Source organism: Mytilus trossulus, chromosome 1 (assembly GCF_036588685.1).
Source record: "Mytilus trossulus isolate FHL-02 chromosome 1, PNRI_Mtr1.1.1.hap1, whole genome shotgun sequence".
In the NCBI taxonomy this organism is placed as follows: Eukaryota; Metazoa; Mollusca; class Bivalvia; order Mytilida; family Mytilidae; genus Mytilus; species Mytilus trossulus.
In genome coordinates, this window is record NC_086373.1 from 11,638,551 (window position 1) to 11,657,620 (window position 19,070).

Sequence of the window (19,070 nt, forward strand, 5' to 3'; positions counted from 1 at the left end):
ATTGTTTGGAAAATACAAAACAACTTTGTAATAATAACCTATTGTCACAGAGATATGTCTTGCCTTTATGTAATTTTGACAGTATAATGTAAATGTTGAAATTCAAATTGTAATACATGTACTTTTAACATGTAAACTAGCAACACATTCAAATTTAATAAACAATTATTGAAACTACTATCACTGACTTGCCATTACTGGTTCCCCTCAAATTGACGGTGACCTACTCATAAATTTTAACAAATTGTTAATGCAACCACATAGCAGAAGCTGCCGGGCACGGCACATATAAGTCAGGCATTCATTACCATGCCTGCTTCATAGAGGCAAGACAAAATCTGTAACATTGTTTCAAGTGTTATAAGAAATAAACTTTCTAATTACTGCAATGTTATACAATATGCTTTCGACTGTTTCAGCCTCAGTGCAAACACAGCCTGTATTTTACTTCTATTTATCCTGTTACTATGGGATTTGGTGAGATCTGAATTAAATCATAATTTTCTAGTGCAAAACAAATTAAGCGAAATCAACATACAAAATGGTAACCTTGAAAATTAACATTGTGAGCTAATTATTTGTCGAGAAAAATCTGTAGCGTCAGAAAATCTGTTCCTGCCTTTCTATTGTAAGCATTTAGGAAAATGTTATTAGTGACTGAGAAAGTAGTCATAATTCTCACAAAAAAGACAAAGCACAAGTTTGCATGATGGTTAATAAGATTTTCACTATGGGACTTACTGTTATTGATTTTACGGCAATTAGTTAAACTGGAAATGTGAAAGACTATAAACACTAAAACACATTCTTTAGATGCTCTTAGTTGGAATTGTATTATTGATGCCCTTCAGCTACAGTAAAATCTCAGACAAGGTCAGTTCAATAGCAAGGTCAAAAATTGAAAATAGATTACTATTAGTCTAATACAGAGTATATGATGTCTTGTAACATGTATAATATTTCTGTCATACCTAAGTTGTCTTTTGATAGATGTAAGCATGAAATCCAACTAGATCAAGCAACTAACTTCAAAACTGATTTTTGCATTATAATTATTCAGCAAGCAACCTTTAACAGGCAAGAGCAATGACAGGCCAGCTATGAATTAGAATAATGTTTTCTAATAGGAAGTTTAATAACTTTATAATAATAATAATAGTAAAAATTTCTATAGCGCCCTATATAACAATAAAATCACTCTAAGGCGCTTTACATATATATATACATGATAAAAATATAATAAGTTAACCACAAAACAAAATGGAATAAAAAATGTTGTGTTTAAAAGAACTAAAAACGTATATATGAAAGATCAAGCAACTAACTTCAAAAAACTTTAAATGAGGATCCATTGTTAAAATTCTCATGAGTTCACTTTAGTAGTACCAGGCCAAGTTCATATACATTTATAAATTATAATGAACATGCTTTGAAATGGTGTGTATATGATCTGTTTGATGTTAATCCACATTTATAATCTGCAACAAGGGCTAGCCATAAACAGGTACCTTTATATAATAAATACATGTACAATTTAGGAGATCTTATATTTTTGGCGGTTTTTTGTTTTACAGATTTCATTTTATGAACGACTCTGTCCATAAATGATTCTTATAATTTGAGTGTTCCACCAAAAATTTCTATATTTTGCAAAAGGAGTTAGAAATCTGTATAATTCTTACCTTTAGTTTTAATGCCAATCCAATTCAGATAGCGAGTTAGCTTTTTGGACATGTAAGTTTTGCCTCTGGCTGGGAGGCCAACCATGGATATGACAGTCGGACACTTGACAACATTTGGACATGTTGCTGAAAATAGGAGAAAAGTCTGTTAGTGATTAATAAAAACTTGTTAGTAATAAATTTCCAAGTAATATTTAGCAATTCTTCATGTCTTCCTGTAAAACAAGATGATTTTTTTTACGCTATGGACCTTAAACTGAAAAGGCATGTTAATTTTGTCAATTCTCAAACACCAGTTACTCCATCTGGGTTAACAGCAACCAGCTTATGGCGGCATTAGTATTTAATAAGTTTGGTTGTCACAAAGAGATTAAAATTCATTACACCTATACATTCAGGAAATTGTTTCTGCGGGAGTGGATCTAGCCATTTTCAAAAGGGGCTGTGCCAACCATTTGACCCCATCCAACCTCCGCAACCCCTTAGATCAGCCACTTTTCTCTAAAGAGTTCTGACATGATCTCTGATTTGGCATGACATCATAACAAAATCAGAGGAAATCAAGAAATTTTGACTTCCTTACTGAATACTGAGATCTATAATTTTAAAGGAACACATTTTGCAGGATCTTATAGGCTAAAATCTTTCACATTTGAAAGCTAGCCATGTATAGATTTGTATAAAACTTTAGGAGAACCTTCATCCCCTAGCTTGGGCAGGTCAACTTCTAGTTGATTATCAGTCAGACAGGTATAAATGTCCAGTAAATTATGTGCTAGGTAAAACATCACTAAAACATTTTGTATTATACCTGACGCACATTCCTACCAATCTAATAATAAATCTTACATTTAGACTGCTGCAAGGTCATGTTATTGTCAGGAAATGCAATGAGAATGCATCTGTAACCTTGATGTGTATATTAGCATCATTGTTTGTAGATAATTGAACGATTAAATATCTTTCACAATGCATTAAATCTTAATCTTAAATTTGAATAAAATGAGATATTGCTTAAACATAAGACAAAACCAGCAAGCAATACAGAAATAACCACAGGACAAATCAGTCTTCCCCTCAATACAACTGAAACACCACATAATCTCTCCCAATACATGTATAGTCCTTTTGATATACAATGAAATGAAGATAAAACACATCAATACTTTGAAAGGGCACCTAAAAATGGACATCAGCTGTTATCCTGAGGTAAATGAACTTTGTTTTCATTTAAAATAGAAAAGTCAATCACCTTTACCGTTTACTGTTCATAATAATTATTCGCTCTTCCTAAATAGCTTCCCACTCAACAACAGGTTATGTTTCAAGTGACAAATATAGGAGATCCAGTTCAAATACTACTTTTATTTATTTCTTCTGAAACTACATGTTGTTCACTAATCCAAAAAGATATAGGAAGATGTGGTATGAGTTCCAATGAGACAACTCTCCATCCAAGTCACAATTTAAAGTAAAAAAAGCCAGGATTTCTATCAAAGGGCGGGGAGGGGTATTTGAAGTCAAGAACGCCCAAATTAAGTAGTCAAAATTCTATCTTAACCCTTAGTCTTATGTGGTACATATTATAATACATATATGTTGGTTTTTTTATGCATAAGCATAAGTGTTAAGAATATAAATTTCAGGTCCAAAGCAAGCAGTTATAACCTTACATTGTATCTCTTCAAAACAGTAAATAGACGATTCTGAGTAATGAACCATGTTATTCAGATCAAAAAATTTATACGGCATATAATTACACAATTTCAAATCATAATGAAGATCAAATTGATGTGACTAGTGGGGACAGACAAATGGGTATATAAATTTGTATTATTTTTTTATTTATATTATTTTTGGGGCTTAAAATGTTAATTGTACCTGTACTTTCACAAATCAAACAAAAATGGTCATAAATTTACTTTCTCATACAAATAAATTCAGCTTTTAAAGTTTCATCTCAAGGATCACTAGACATAGGGAAGTAATGTAATGTACGTGTATTAAGTAAAGTTATGTCCCATATCAACTGAGGTTTTGATGTTATGGCAATTTCTTTTATCATGCTCATCTGAAACTCATTAAAGTAATATATTTTATTTTCTTAAATAAATTATTTATAAATCTAGACCTATATATAATTGAAGTTTGCTTTGAAGTTCATCCAGGATGTTAAACTAAACAGAGATCACTGTACAAGTCATTAATCATGTAAAAAATTTAAGTAACAGCTGTAACGTTAACCCTTTCTTTAATCTTATCCTCATACATTACATAATTTTAAAAAACCAAACAATTTCATTAGTTTATAGAAGAATTCATCATTGAGTTTTTTTCAAAGTGAAGCACATCTTTTCTTGCTATGATATCAGAATCTAAGGGCTCTTCCACATAAATTTGAAATCATGTAATGATATTAATTGAAATACCATATAAATGACATCACGAAATTGAAATACCGTATAAATGACATCTTGAAATTATAAACAAACAAAAAAAAATCTAAATCTTTTGTTGTCAAAATTTAGTTTTATGATATTTGGTATTGTATGCAATTTAAATTTATGTAGAAGGAAAGGTTATAAATTTAACCAAAGTTGGATAATGATAACCAACTATATGTTTAGGTTAGATGTGAATTGCTAAACCATGATGTTTGAGGTGAAACAACATAATGCAAATAAAGAGTTCTAATTTGTAGATGAATTTTGTATAGTATTAAACTTTTCTACTTTGTAATGTCAAAATGTCAAAAGGTAGAAAGATAAAGATTGGGTTAATGGGAAAAGGGAAGAGCACATAGAGGGTGTACTGACACAGAGGCAGATTAATAGAGAAGCCAGGGGTCCAGGCATTCCTTTTGTGGGAAAAATTTGTTTGATCATAAAGAGACCCCTCTCATAAATATTCCTAGATCTGCCACTGTGTCATATTAGTTTATTTTTTCTACTGAAACAGAACTTCTTAAACTTCTACTAAGCAACCAAAATTGAAAACAGCTGCAGTAGGAAAAACAAAATTCTTTATCATAAAGAAAATGTTCTAATAAAATTCATTGGAACTAGATCAAACAATCTTTGAGTAATATTGCTATAAAACTGATATCAGAATCAGAAACAACTTCAAGTAACTCTTACAACAAAATGATTACATGTAGATTTCCAAAAAATAGAAAGAATTAGACCTCAATATCATCAAATGAACACACCAACTAAACAATAACATAACACACTTCAATACTGTAGATTCATTAATTTTCATGGGCACAAATTTACGTGATCTAGGAAAACTTGCATATTTGTGGATATTTGATTTCATGGTTGGCTCAAAGTCTGCTTAAATTTTCGAAGAAGATTTGTAATTCATTGGTCATTAGAATTTGTGGTTCCTGGGCAGCCAAAAAATCCATGAAAATTGGTATCCAACAATTATAAATAATGAATACACAGTATTATCAAATGAACACCAACTCGACACTCGGTTTGCCAAATCCTAAGGTCAATATAATATATAGTTTGACAGACCTGACATACTTTAATATTCTTATAATCAAATGAACACCAACTCGACACTCGGTTTGCCAAATCCTAAGGTCAATATAATATATAGTTTGACAGACCTGACATACTTTAATATTCTTATAATCAAATGAACAACAACTAGACACTCAGGGCAATCTTACAAAATATTCAAAAATCAGGTAAAATATTGTAATCGTGAAAATTGTAATCGTGAATGAAGTAAAGCCTCAAGTCTATGCTAAACTAAGTAAATTTTGAATATGAAATCATTGCCCTTTTAAGCTTTCCACACTTAGAGAAGCCAGGATCAGTAACAACCTGGTTGTGCATGGGCCAGTAAGTTTTGGGATAAACTGTTTCAAGGCCAGCATTTAATACAAAGAAAGAATTTAAGAAACAATATCAATGTTTATGCACATGGCAGGTAAAATATTTCATAATGAAATAAAAACGAAGACATGTATTTGATACATGAAATATGTAAACATAAATATGACCTACCTGACCCCCACCAATGATCTTCTCCTGAATTCATCCTTAATGTTGTTCACTTCACAACTCACTTCCTAAACACTGTTTAATAACCTGGATATTGACCTTCAACTCTTCTTTTACACACTTATGTGTTGTTTGTCAATATTTACATATGTAATGTTATTTAAGACAATCTCAATAAATCTATTTATGTTTGTTCACTTTGATTTTACATACTAGGTATACTAAAGCACTGCACACCTGATTGAAAGATTATTACATGCCAAAATATATACAAGTGCAAAAAAATAGCTTTCTTTACTATGCCAATTTAGATCGTACTCCTTACAATTTATAATAGCATTGAGATGAGAGGCGAAGGTGGGTGTTTCATTTATATCTATTAGGCGGCATCCAAGTATATAGACTCAAACTATAGCATCCAAGTAAGCTTATACTGAAGTCGTCCAAGTGTGCTTAAATTTAGATAAATGCTGACTCACAAATTACCTGTATTGCATACAAATAAAGTTTAAAAAAAGTTATTTTAAAATATGACACAAAAGTAAATTGTTTGACTGGATTTAATATCAACTCAAGCAGATTAAAAGTAAAGCTGAGTACAAATAGATTGATAACACATTCTGTTGAATATTGCTCAATAAATTCACAAACCATGTTTCCTTTAAAATTCATGATTATTTAAATAGATATATCTTAATTAACTGAATGTATTGATCATAAACTGTAAAATGTTTAGCTAATTTTTTAAAAGTGTATCTGCAATCGCATTGTGATCCACAAGTACTAATAAAAAAAAAAATGTAGCAACTAACAAAAATGCTTGGCCACAAGAAAGTAAATACAATAAATAAATGTAAAATGACATCTTGGCTTGAGCTGATAAAATAAGTCATTTATAACCAAATCCTGTATATCCTATTTAATCTGATTTGTAGAACAATCTGTGGGTTTCCTGCTTAGTAAGTCATTATCTATTATGACAACTATCTCAGAAAATTATTAGGTTAGAAAGGACTTGAAGAAAAGAAAGACAAATTATATTTATGACTAAGATTAGACAAAAACTGTTGATACACCATCTGAGAGTGAAAATATACAAGAATTTAAACTTTCATTTTCCTAATTATTTTTTAAAGAGTGTAAAATTACTTACAATCTTAATAACACTAAATCTCAAACTACCGGTAGTTCATTTTTATGCTTGGTTGCTGCATGGTTCAGCCATCAAGCATGAAAAAAAATGAACAGGTGCTAAGATTCTATATTCAAATAAGTTTGAATGAAGTATGTCTCCCATGAACTGGAGATAACTCCTGTTTGTTTTCTTCAATTAGAATATAGTTGTAGTTATCTCCCTTTCACATAAAACCGAGAAAAAAAAATGAAAAAACGAAACTTCTGCAGAATGATCTAGGGTGTGTAGAGTATATATAGTTTTAAGTACATCTATATATCTACACAAATATTTACCATAATAGAAACTGTATCTTCCTTTAATTTCAATTGATTCAAGATTTTTTAGAAAGGTAAAATAATTTGTTATCCAACAATCACAATCACTATCATTATCTATTTACCTTCATTTTTCCTATTAGCACCAGTCAGAAGAGACATACTGTAATAATCCTTTTTCAGATCTAATTTTGTCACACATTAAACAATATATGATGCAATACTATGCCTCTATTACATGTACATGCACTGTATTTTAAAGCTTTAAATAATCACCTCACAGATTTCAAGATTAGTTTCATGTAATAATCTCACCTAATACATAAATAAACATAGACATAATAAAGAATTATGATCTGCATGGACAGATCCCTTCTTTGTAAAAGATTTATATAAGATTGGATACTATCTAAACAGATGCATCTTTCTCAGCATAAATTATGGGTACAAGGTAAGAACTCACACTTAATTAATTTAATAATTCAACAATTTCAGCTGGCACAATCCTTTACACAAAACTTGACATTGTTTTCTCAAACAGTAACCTGTCCATACAGGGTTCTCACACGGAGTTTTAAGGCTGTGCCCTTGAACTTGTTTGTTTTTGAAGTGGTATTAAAGACAGAAACGAGGGAAAACAAGTGATATCAAAAATGTGTATCGCTTTTTTATCAAATATTCATTTGATCTTACTGAATGGTAATTTCCTTTCTCAGCACAGTAGAATGATATGAAAAATGATTGCTAGAAACTAAGGGTGTATGTGTCATTGTGATGGAAATTCAGTATTGACAGGCTTGTGATACAGCAGATTAATGTCTTAGACCACTCAGCCACAAAGGCCCATCTACCAAATATGCCGAAAAATGTCATTTTTCAGATGGTTTTTGTCAAAAATGAAAGTGGACGCATCCGTGTTAATACTCAACCTTTATATATGTTAGGTTTTATCATCAAATAAAACTTGCATTTCAATATTAAGGATGAACACGAATGCGGCCACTTTTGTTTTACACCGAAACAGTCTATAATTTAACTAAAATGCTAGAATTGTAAAGATTTCAGTAATTTAGCACGACTTAATGATGCTAGTACACGATATATGTGCATTGTATTGTCTAAAACAGCCCATATTTATGTAGCAGAAGCATTCTTCTGTCCAATAAATAAGTAAAAGTTTACATTTTAAGAATTTTGTAAAACTGCTATATTTTGGGGCCAAAAAGGGGTCTTACTGGACCTACTCCTTTGGTAAGGGCCATATTTGGCCCCAATTATAAAATTGAATGGTACAAGATAAAATATGTCTTAAAAACATGTGAGAAAGTAAAATAGTTTTATTCTAAAGAGGTGATTTCTACTTCCAAAATAGGTAAAAATAAGAGATTTTGACGAAATTTGACAAAATTGACAAATTGTCACCACATTTAGCATCAGGAAACATAGAGCGCAGGCGTCGACAAACTAAATATTCATGGTAAACATGCAAAATGTCATTAAAAAAATTGTGTTCAAAGATCTTTTTTGTCGAGGTATGCACTCTATGTTTCCTAATCAATAATCAATGCAAAATACACATGTATACCATTTTACATTGATTTTTCATGGAAATAAAAAAAAAATGCTTGCGACATCATCAGTAGAACGCAGGAACGTAATTATAACCAACAGGTCCATTTCCTATCTAGTCAATGTGTTAGCTATGATCCATACTCATAGTGATATTGGTCAATAAATCGTAATATGAAATTTAGAGTAAAACAAAGGGCTTATCGAACCTACTCCTTTGCTAAACAAATATATCTGTATAATGGTATGCATGAATATGAACTTCTGACACAGATATGTCTTGCCTTTTTGTAATTTTTGTAGTATAACACATATATATGTTAATATTTAAAGCAAAACATTCAAAGTCCTAATTTACGCCAACCAATACACACATTTGTAAAGTATGCAAAACATTCAAAGTCAATTGAGACAAAAAAATGACATTGAGTATATAACAACAAGAAACTTATCCACTTCTGAAGCCAAATCACCATTAATAATACATTAAGGTTAACACTGTTTGTCCCCTTCCCTTTGCAATAATTACAAATTAATTTTTCCAGACTTTTGATTATTTAACATTTTATAGCAAAGGTTTAAATCAGTAATGTCTTGAAGAAATTTCAGGGGAATTAAAATCTAAGCCAACTCATAATCAAGCAAACTTTTATTGTAGGATATTAATGAAAAAGTTTATAAAAGAAAACAAAATATTTTGGAGTTATTGCTCTTGCACTGATAAAATATTTGCATCTACAGGGTACATTGAAGTGCAGTTTTTTTATGTTTTTTTTGGTAGAATGATTTTCAGGGACTAAATATATATTGTTTGACCCTAATTAAACTATTTAAATATCCTTAAATAGTTATTTATAATGATTGTGTACATGTTCATGTACTATTACATGCTGAGTGACCCAATTGGGAAGTATAATTAGGACAGATTTTTTATCTGTACTTTTACAAAAGCATTCTAAATTTGGCCAGTACTTTTAACACTATCAGCTAAAAGGAGAGCAGTTTGATGGGTTCATCATAAATAACTGTTATTGCGTAGCTAAAAATGTTTGCATTATTCAGGAGTTCTATCTTTTCTCAAAAATAAAACTTTTAAATCTGAAAGCATAAAACAACAGCAGAATATTACATTAATGAATATTAATAAGAAGGATACAATTAACCAATATCTCAGTTTTATATTATCTTCTGTTTTCTAATTCAAATAAATCAGCCTTTTCATTCAAAAAGAAAAGAAAATGTGCCTGAGGACAAAACTGCCCCACACTAAAGCTTTATAATTTTCCAAGTTCTAAGGGGCATTACTCTAGAACAGTAAGTGCCCAAATTGAACTCTGTGTGCATATTGGGGCACTTTGTTAGCACTGTGTATAAGTTTCATAAAATTTGTATGAGGCAAACTTAAGTACATTTTCTTGGGGTGTGGAAACAATTTTTTTTTTTTAATTTTCCGAGTTGTAAAGGGCATATAATGGAATGGGATGGATGAGTGGAAGGACAACGGTGAAAAGGACGGATGGGCAACACTTAAAGCCCTGTTAGTGGGGACATACAAATTAGTTATTTTCAAAGTTATAAAGGATATGACTCTTTAACAGTATATACTTTTCTGTCAAAATTCAAACACTGTCTACCAGTTTTGCTTAGAACTTAGTTTATGTATGATTTTCCTCAAATTTATATTAGGAATGCTGAAACAAAAATGGGTCGGCAAAAGGACAGATGGAGGGTTAACTCTTAACCTATGAGATTTAGCAAATTTCTTTTCAGATTAAGTTTTCCCATACTTAGCAGAAAAATAAACACCATGTTACACTCCAGTAATACATTTTTGCAAATGAGACTGTGCTGTTTGGTAGTTGACCAACTTTTCTTTTTCTTTTTTTCCCATTGTTTACAAAAAAATTAAGTATCAGAAGTTTATATAGCATGCAATCAAATAGGTAACTCATTCTGCTCGTGTCAGTTATGTCCTGAAGAAACTCATACATATATCATGTAAATAGTATACAATACCTTTAATTATTTCTGTCATCAACAATATAAATAGAAATAAATAAAACAGCTTTTACTTACCTTTAATAAAACAAGGCATTTCTAACCCAGTATTATTACATAACAGAAAAAGTATTTATCTAAATCCTAATATTTGGTTATCAGACCTGCCAAATGTTTTATCAAACATCTTATAGAAATTTGTACAGTTTAAATGTATGTTCCACTGACCAAGTAATATAAAGCATATACATTGTACATAAATTTCAGTCACTTTAGGACGACATGACCAAATATTTGAAGGTTGTCAGAAGGTTATTTCATTCATATTACCTTTTTATGTCTCTATTTAAACACAACTAGGAAATACATTGTATATATATATTATTAAATATGCAAATGTATATCTATATATCATGTATGTGTTATTTACAAATAAGGATCATTTGTTAGCAAGGCCTACATTGATGTTGCATAAACATTTCATTTTATTATTTTATTTCTGCACAAGTGTCACAACATTATTTGGAAACAATTATTTATTTCACAGTTGCGTTTGGAAAGATTAACATTCTTAGTAGCTTCATCATTTTTAAATTGTCTTCCAAATAGGAATATTAAATAATAAAAATCTTTCATCAAAAACGGATAAAATCACATCATGTGACTTGTCAAATCTTCAATATTATATCAGCTTACTTCTATATATCAAATTAAAAGAGCAGCACAATACACTTTAAAGGGGGGATAGGACCTTTATCGGGACTCCGGGATAGGGTTTTTTAAGCTCGGGATTTCGGGATTGACCGTTTTGGGATCCGGGAATTCTTTTTTTGGATTTCGGGACCTCAAGATTCCGTATTTTTAGGCCCGGGATTTTGGGATTTCGTGTAATTAAACCCGGGATTTCGGGATCAGGACCCCTCCTATCCCCCCTCACTTTTCATCACTGGATTTCAGATTGCATTATCATCCTTTTCAGTCAGGTGACAGGTACCATAAAATAAATAATAATATCTCCCTATCTATTACTACTTACCATTCAATTTCTTTTAATGAGGTTCAGTTGGTGTACAATTTCTGCTTAATAAGACCTTGTTGTATAATTGCATTTTTTGAAAATTCAGTAAAAAACATTAACAATTTTTAGGGACATGTTTGAATAAATAGCTATACCTTGAATCATGGACTAGAGCTTAAGATATGCCCTTTCAATGCATATATATCGTATATTGAAAATATTTCAAGAATAAAATTACATAGTGTATAATTAGAAGGTATTGATTAAATCAGAAGTCAGTAAAATGTCAAAGCAGAAAATTTTGCAGGAAGATATTCTTAATCATGATATAAAATTTGACATAGAACAGGATGTGATAATGAATTTATGATCCATTTTGACTGAATTATTTTCTTACAGAAATTTATCTGAATACTTTTTTAAAGATTTCTATTAAATCTGTTCTTGCTGTCAGATAACCGCGAGTACTCTCAGATCTGTTCATTGTGTCTTTTTGTATCAGGATGTATAAGTACCCAGCCAAGTCCACTTATATTTTTGTCGATCTGATGAGTAAAGCCTTTTTCAACTGATTTTTATAGTTCTTTCTTATGTTGTACTGTTATACCACTGTCCCAGGGTAACTTAGGGGAGGTTTGGGATCCCGCTAACATGTTTAACCCTGCCACACTATTTATGTATGTGTCTGTCCCAAGTCAGGAGCCTGTAATTCAGTGGTTGTCATTTGTTTATGTGTTAGAAATATTTGTTTTTTGTTCATTTTTTTACATAAATAAGGCCCTTAGTTTTCTCGTTTGAATTGTTTTACATTGTCTACTCAGGGCCTTTTATAGCTGTCTATGCGGTATGGGCTCTGCTCATTGTTGAAGGCCATACGGATTGTTGAAGGCCATACGGTGACCTATACATTGTAGTTGTTAATGTCTGTCATTTTGGTCTTTTGTGGATAGTTGTCTCATTGGCAATCATACCACATCTTCTTTTTTTTATATGAATTAAGTAATATACAGGTTATATGCAAAATAAGATCATACAATACAGAAAGTTGAGAAACAAGGGCAGATAATAACACTTCCAAATGTAGCGTGTTGTTTTATCAAAAATGTAAAACTCTATTTAATAATTTTGAAAAGACAGACTTGAATTTTTCGGAGGTTGAAGACCAACTAACCTGAAAACACACAAAATAAGAATGTGTCCATAGTACAAGAATGCCTATCAGCACTATAATTTTCTATGTTGAGTGGACTGTGAAAATGGGGTAAAATCTCTAATATGGCATTAAAATTTGAAAGATCATGTCATAGGGAACATGTGTACGAAGTTTCAAGTTGATTGGACTTCAACTTCATCAAAAACTACCTCGACCAAAAACTTTTAACCTGAAGTGGGACAGCTAGACAGACAAACCGACAAATGAACAGACAGAAGCACAGACCAGAAAACATAATGCCCATAAATGCATATCAATTTTTTTAAATGACTTAGCATAAGAGGATATTACTAAGCAGGAGTAGATACTAGTATGTCACACTAATATTTTTATTTTATTCAGAGTGATAGTAATTAAGTTACATAAAAGTGTGTAATCATACCTTGAGGTGGGTCAGTTTCTGCTAAAATATATAATAGAAATGTATCATTGTGTGTGACCTACTATCCAGGCAATAAATCACTAATAGTCAATCATGCTTAAGATTACAAAATTACAAACCTTATTTCAATAAGTTCATGTTGTGGGAAAGCTTTGATTATTTGAAATTCTGATATCTAAAGGGGCTGAGGTCATAAAACATGTACATTAAATGGGGTTCAATACATTCAATACTAATTAATATGTAACAACATTATAATAAGTGAAAGTAGTTAAAATACAATTATCAATTTACATTATGATCTATCTATAAGCATGATAAGGGGAGAGGAATAAATTTCGAAACCTAGGGGAGGGGGAACAAATTACAATGGCTAAGAAAAAGTGTTATATAATAACATATTTTTATCAATCTAGAAACCCAATGAGACACCTTAATTCTACATGTATATAAAATCCCTTAGAAATAAATGCCTCACCAACTTATTATTTTTATATTATTAAGCAGACACTTTCATGACTTTATTTGGAGTCTAGTCTTCACCCCAAAAAAATTATGCACACCTTAATGATGTCATTTACCAGATAGAGGGGATTGCCTGCAGTATACCTGCACTATTAACATTCATCAAGCATTTTAGTGATTGTCATTGTGCAGGATAAACTTGAAATAATGTTTGTTTGGTAGGTACTTAATGATCTGTTTTAATCACAAATACCTAATGACAGCAGTTAAGATTTCATTTCAAATCCTGAACTAGGAAATATCTCATCATGGCGTTACTGCGTCTTGAAAATTTGAGATAATGACACTATTCCTATTTTATCACAAGGGTGCACACGCTGAAATGTCTTGCCTTCTTTACTAATCATTGATATTATGTTGATAGACCTAAATATAAAGCTTTATTACAACTGTCACATTAACTCAACATTAACCAAGAAAACGAAACATTGATCAGTGAACCATGAAAATGAGGTCAAGGTCAGATGAAACATGCCAGGCAGACATGTACAGCTAACAAATCTTCAATACAACAAATATAGTTGACTAATTGCTTATAAATTAAGAAAAACAGACCAAAACACAAACACTTAACACTTAGCAATGGACCGTGAAAATGAGGTCAAGGTCAAATAAAACCTGCGTAACAGACATATAGATAACAAGAATGTGTCCACAGTACACAGATGCCCCACTCGCACTATCAATTTCTATGTTTACTGGACCATGAAATTTGAATAAATTCTCTTATTTGGCATTAGAATTAGAATGATCTTATCAAAGGGAACATGTATATGTATACTAAGTTTCAAGTTGATTGGACTTCAACTTCATCAAAAACTACCTTGACCAAAAACTTTAACCTGAAGTGAAACAGACGGACTAACGAACAGACAGACGGACGAATGAACGCACAGACCAGAAAACATAATGCTCCTCTACTATCGCAGGTGGGGCATAATAAAATATTTCAGTACACCTAATATAGTTGACCTAATGCATAAAGTATTAGAAAAATAGACCAAAACTCAAAAAACTTAACTTTGACCACTAAACCATGAAAATGAGGTCAAGGTCAGATGACACCTGTCAGCTAGACGTGTACACCTAACAATCATTCCATACACCAAATATAGTAGACCTATTGCATATAGTATAAGAAAAACAGACCAAAACACAAAAACTTAACTATAACCACTGAACCATGAAAATGAGGTCAAGGTCATATGACACCTGCCAGTTAGACATGTACATGTACATGTACACCTTACAGTCCTTCCATACACCAAATATACTAGACCTATTGCTTATAGTATCTGAGATATGGACTTGACCACCAAAACTTAACCTTGTTCACTGATTGAGGTCAAGTGAAAACTGTCTGACAGGCATGAGGACCTTGCAAGGTATGCACATTAGAAATATAGTTATCTGATTACTTATAATAAGAGAGAATTTAACATTAACTTTTTTTCAAGTATTCACTGAACCATAAAAATGAGGTCAAGGACATTGGACATGTGACTGACGGAAAGTTCGTAACATGAGGCATCTATGTACAAAGTATGAAGCATCCAGGTCTTCTACCTTCTAACATTTCTAAAATATAAAGCTTTTAAATAAGAAGTTAGCTAACACCACCGCCGGATCACTATCCCTATGTCGAGCTTTCTGCAACAAAAGTTGCAGGCTCGACAAAAACAAACTATTGGTCTATCAGACTATTGCACTGTCAGAATTTCAGGGTGTTGTATACATTTTGTACATATCTATGCTCCCAAAAAATATACATGTATCTTGGACATGTTGGACTACTTAGTCACCAGGGCAATGTTCTGTGGTTTCCCTTTCCAAATGAGCATTTATAATTTTAGCATTAGTCTGTTAATACGGATTTAGTCACCATTTAACTTTTGACTACAGACCATTTTACTTTTTTAGCATTTTAGTATGAACAGTCTACATGCAAGCTATGACAAGACAGGAGTTACTTCCCCTTTTAAAATGCCCTTAACATTTTCTGTGTTTCTCGCTTCAAACGTGCGTATATCGTTAGTTAATGAGTGCTAAATTGATCTTGATTTATCTCTTAGCCATTCAAATTCATAAATATTACATCATTTAACGATTTATCCGTTATTTTACCTTTATTTGGCAGAGGAGTTCCTGATAAACGCGACATCCGGTTCTGTAATGTGCACAATAATAAATGACGTTTTTCTCACTTCCGTTGCAAAGGAAGCATACTTCAAACTAAAACAACGGCTTGACAGGTTTGTTCTTTACAAATAATGACTCAAATCAAAAGTATAAGTAATAAATATATTGTTCTTACTTGACATATCGCCCCTATATTGTTATCCAATTCAACAGATAAAGCCTAATCCCTCAAACTAGAAACTGACCAAGGAATGTTCAAAACCAGCATAAATTTGAAAAACTGGAAAATTCTGGCAAATACTAGTCACTGAATTGAAATTTTTATGAAACATAATTTGAAAACCAGTCCCTTCCTGTTCAAATAGTATTTAAATTTGGCTCCACTTTGTTTGCAATTTCTTTCAGGTCTGACATCAAAATAATTATATTATATGGGCATGGGTTTGTTTACACTTTTTTTTATTTAGTTTTCTCTGTCATGCCTCTGGTCTTTGTTAGTCAGGAATGATTTTTTAATTCTAGTTTCTTGTGTATAATTTGGAGTTTAATATGACGTCCCATATCACAGAACTAGTATGCAAATTTGTTTAGCGGCCACCTGAAGGACGCCTCCAGGTGCCTGATTTTCTCTCTACATTGAAGACCCATTAATAGCCTTCAGCTTTTGTCTGCTCTATGGTCGGGTTGTTGTCGTTTTGGCACATTTCCCATTTCCATTCTCAATTTAATGTACATATAACTTGTGTGTAACTGTATGGATCTCTCTGAAATTGTGCCACAATGTTGTGGCACTGGCTACGTGGTTAAATTTTCGGGGTACGAAGTGAGATTACTTTTTCCGTAAATTAGCAAACCCTGAACATCCTTTTGTGATGCGGCTCCTTGTGTTAAAATATCCCCTTTTTAACACAATAAGTTTAATACTTTGAACACATTCAATAGCTCCATAGTTTTTACACATTTATTCTATGTTCCTCTACTTTCCTAATCACCACAAATAATTAAGTTCAGTCATTTGTTAAAAATAGAAACATGTCCAATATCACTACACAGTGATTTTTTCTTTACAAGCGACTTTTGAGTTCCTCATTTCAAGGCGCATTAGGGATTTTGTCCCATATGGAACACATTACAAGGTTTCTTACTACAAAGGAAAGGCTGGAATTGAGCTTTTTGGTTCTTGCTCTGACAATGTTCCAAGGGAGTTTTCAATAAGTTTGGAGCCAAAAAGGGGCCCAAATTAGCATTTTTTCAGTTCCAGTCAATAACTTGTGTTTAAGTGTATAAATCTCTCTGAAATTATACCACAAGTTTCCATACTACAAAGGGATGGTTATGGGGAATGAAAGCTCAAATCATTTAGCAAATATGGACAAATAAGGGGGGAAAACAAGGGTTTTTCTGGTTAAAGGACAATTTAGACAATTTAAAAGAAGTGTAAGGGAGGTAATCCAATTCCATTTAAAGAATACTGTAATATGTATATATATATATATATATATGTTTGATTACCTCACACACAGCAATTTTTATCATTTCAGAAAATTTCTTCTATAAATATTTTTCCTTTTTGAAGGGATTAAAATTTAACAGCATAGTGAATTGCTCAAAAAGCAAAATTTAAGTTCATTAGACCACATTCATTCTGTGTCGGAAACCTATGCTATGTCAACTATTTAATCACAATCCAAATTCAGAGATGAATTCCATTTTAAATGTTGTGTCCATACTTGCCCCACTTGCCCCAACTGTTCAGGGTTCTACCTCTGGGGTTATTAGGTCCGAGACCACCATTGTCGTCCCTTGATTTTCGTTGTTCACAAATATAGTCCCTAGTGTTGACAGTGGGTTACTTGCCATTAATTTTTATACCTCTTCCAAATTTATTTCTCCATGTTTAATGCCTCAAATTGCAAGTAGGGGGATAAAATTACACTGTAAAAAAATTTGGGTCCAGAATTTTAAAGGAAAGTAGTGATTTGGTCCAGCTGAAAAAGGTTGAAAATGAGCACTTCGGAAGCTGTCAAAAGATTTCAAGACGCCCTAAACATAAAATTGTCCATATTTTGAGTTAGAGGCGATGAAGTTTTCTATAATTTTGATATAATTTGTCCCAAAAGTAGTACAACACACTGTAAAAGTTTCTTTGAGAAAGCGCAGGTGGGATTTTTTTTATTTTCATTTATGTTCTAAAAGAAATGCACTACGAATTAATTGTGTTCTCGGACCTAAGAGGTGAAATCTGTAAATATAGAATTTGTACTCTGGCAACTTCCCTAAATTATTTGATGGTGTCAACTTGTCAAATAGCATGAAACTAAAGGATTTAAACTTTTATTTTATAGAATTTCTGCAAAAATAACCAATTTTGGCAGTTTATGGTCAAAATAGGCATTTTATAACTTTTTCAATATTGATGCATAAATGGCATCCTGACTTTCTATCTGGCAGGTTTTCATGTGTCAATATTTGTGTTTCTATGCCTTTATCTACTTCTTTTACTTATTTATGAACTCTGAATCTACAGAAAAGAAGTTTATCTCAGACAAAATGTGCAAAATGTGTTATATAAATGACCCTTGTCTAACGCCTTGTTTGGATGAAGTCAATAATGGGGAGCTTGGTACATAAAATTTGATGTCCATATCGAAGACCTCTCTAAATTTGTATCAAATGCACTTTACAATGTCTATTGTACCTGTTCCATTTCACATACTATCTTTCTTTTCTTCTGTAGGATAGCAAGTGGTTTAAATATAAGCCTGTTGAGAATAAATAGCATGCAAGTTTTTCCCTAAAAAGGCAAAAATCTTTGTATCAGCCCATACTGCTTGTAAGAAAAGTTAATTGCAAGAGTCTTTTTGTGCTCAGATTTGTTGTATCATGTCACATGAGTATAGAAATGATAAAAAAGACACAAATTTTTATTTCTTATAGTCTCAATATGCATTTTTTAATGTAAATATGTGGCACAGCCTAAATTGACCCTAAATTTTTTCCACTCTTAGTTGGCCCATGACCCTTTTAAACTAATATGATATGTTATTTGTAACTTTTCTTTTCATTTAAAGTA

General features: G+C 31.7%; 1 protein-coding gene across 7 annotated transcripts in view; it reads right to left on the minus strand.

The window, feature by feature from the left end:
* Positions 1-16,274, minus strand: part of LOC134715183 (6-phosphofructo-2-kinase/fructose-2,6-bisphosphatase-like) — a 35,635-nt gene extending 19,361 nt beyond the window's left edge. Inside the window, exons 1-3 of one of the 7 annotated variants that reach the window (XM_063577195.1) lie at positions 15,983-16,025; positions 13,334-13,354; positions 1,683-1,808 (exon numbers count right to left, since the gene is read on the minus strand). In XM_063577195.1, the coding sequence (XP_063433265.1) occupies positions 1,683-1,808; positions 13,334-13,354; positions 15,983-16,019 (184 nt within the window). In that variant the 5' untranslated portion in view covers positions 16,020-16,025. Of the gene's footprint in view, positions 1-1,682; positions 1,809-5,704; positions 6,229-7,278; positions 7,407-10,798; positions 10,922-13,333; positions 13,355-15,982; positions 16,105-16,172 lie in introns of those variants that run through there. The other 6 variants (XM_063577204.1, XM_063577244.1, XM_063577213.1 and 3 more) reach the window with 6 other exon arrangements.
* Positions 16,275-19,070: the final 2,796 nt, after the last annotated feature.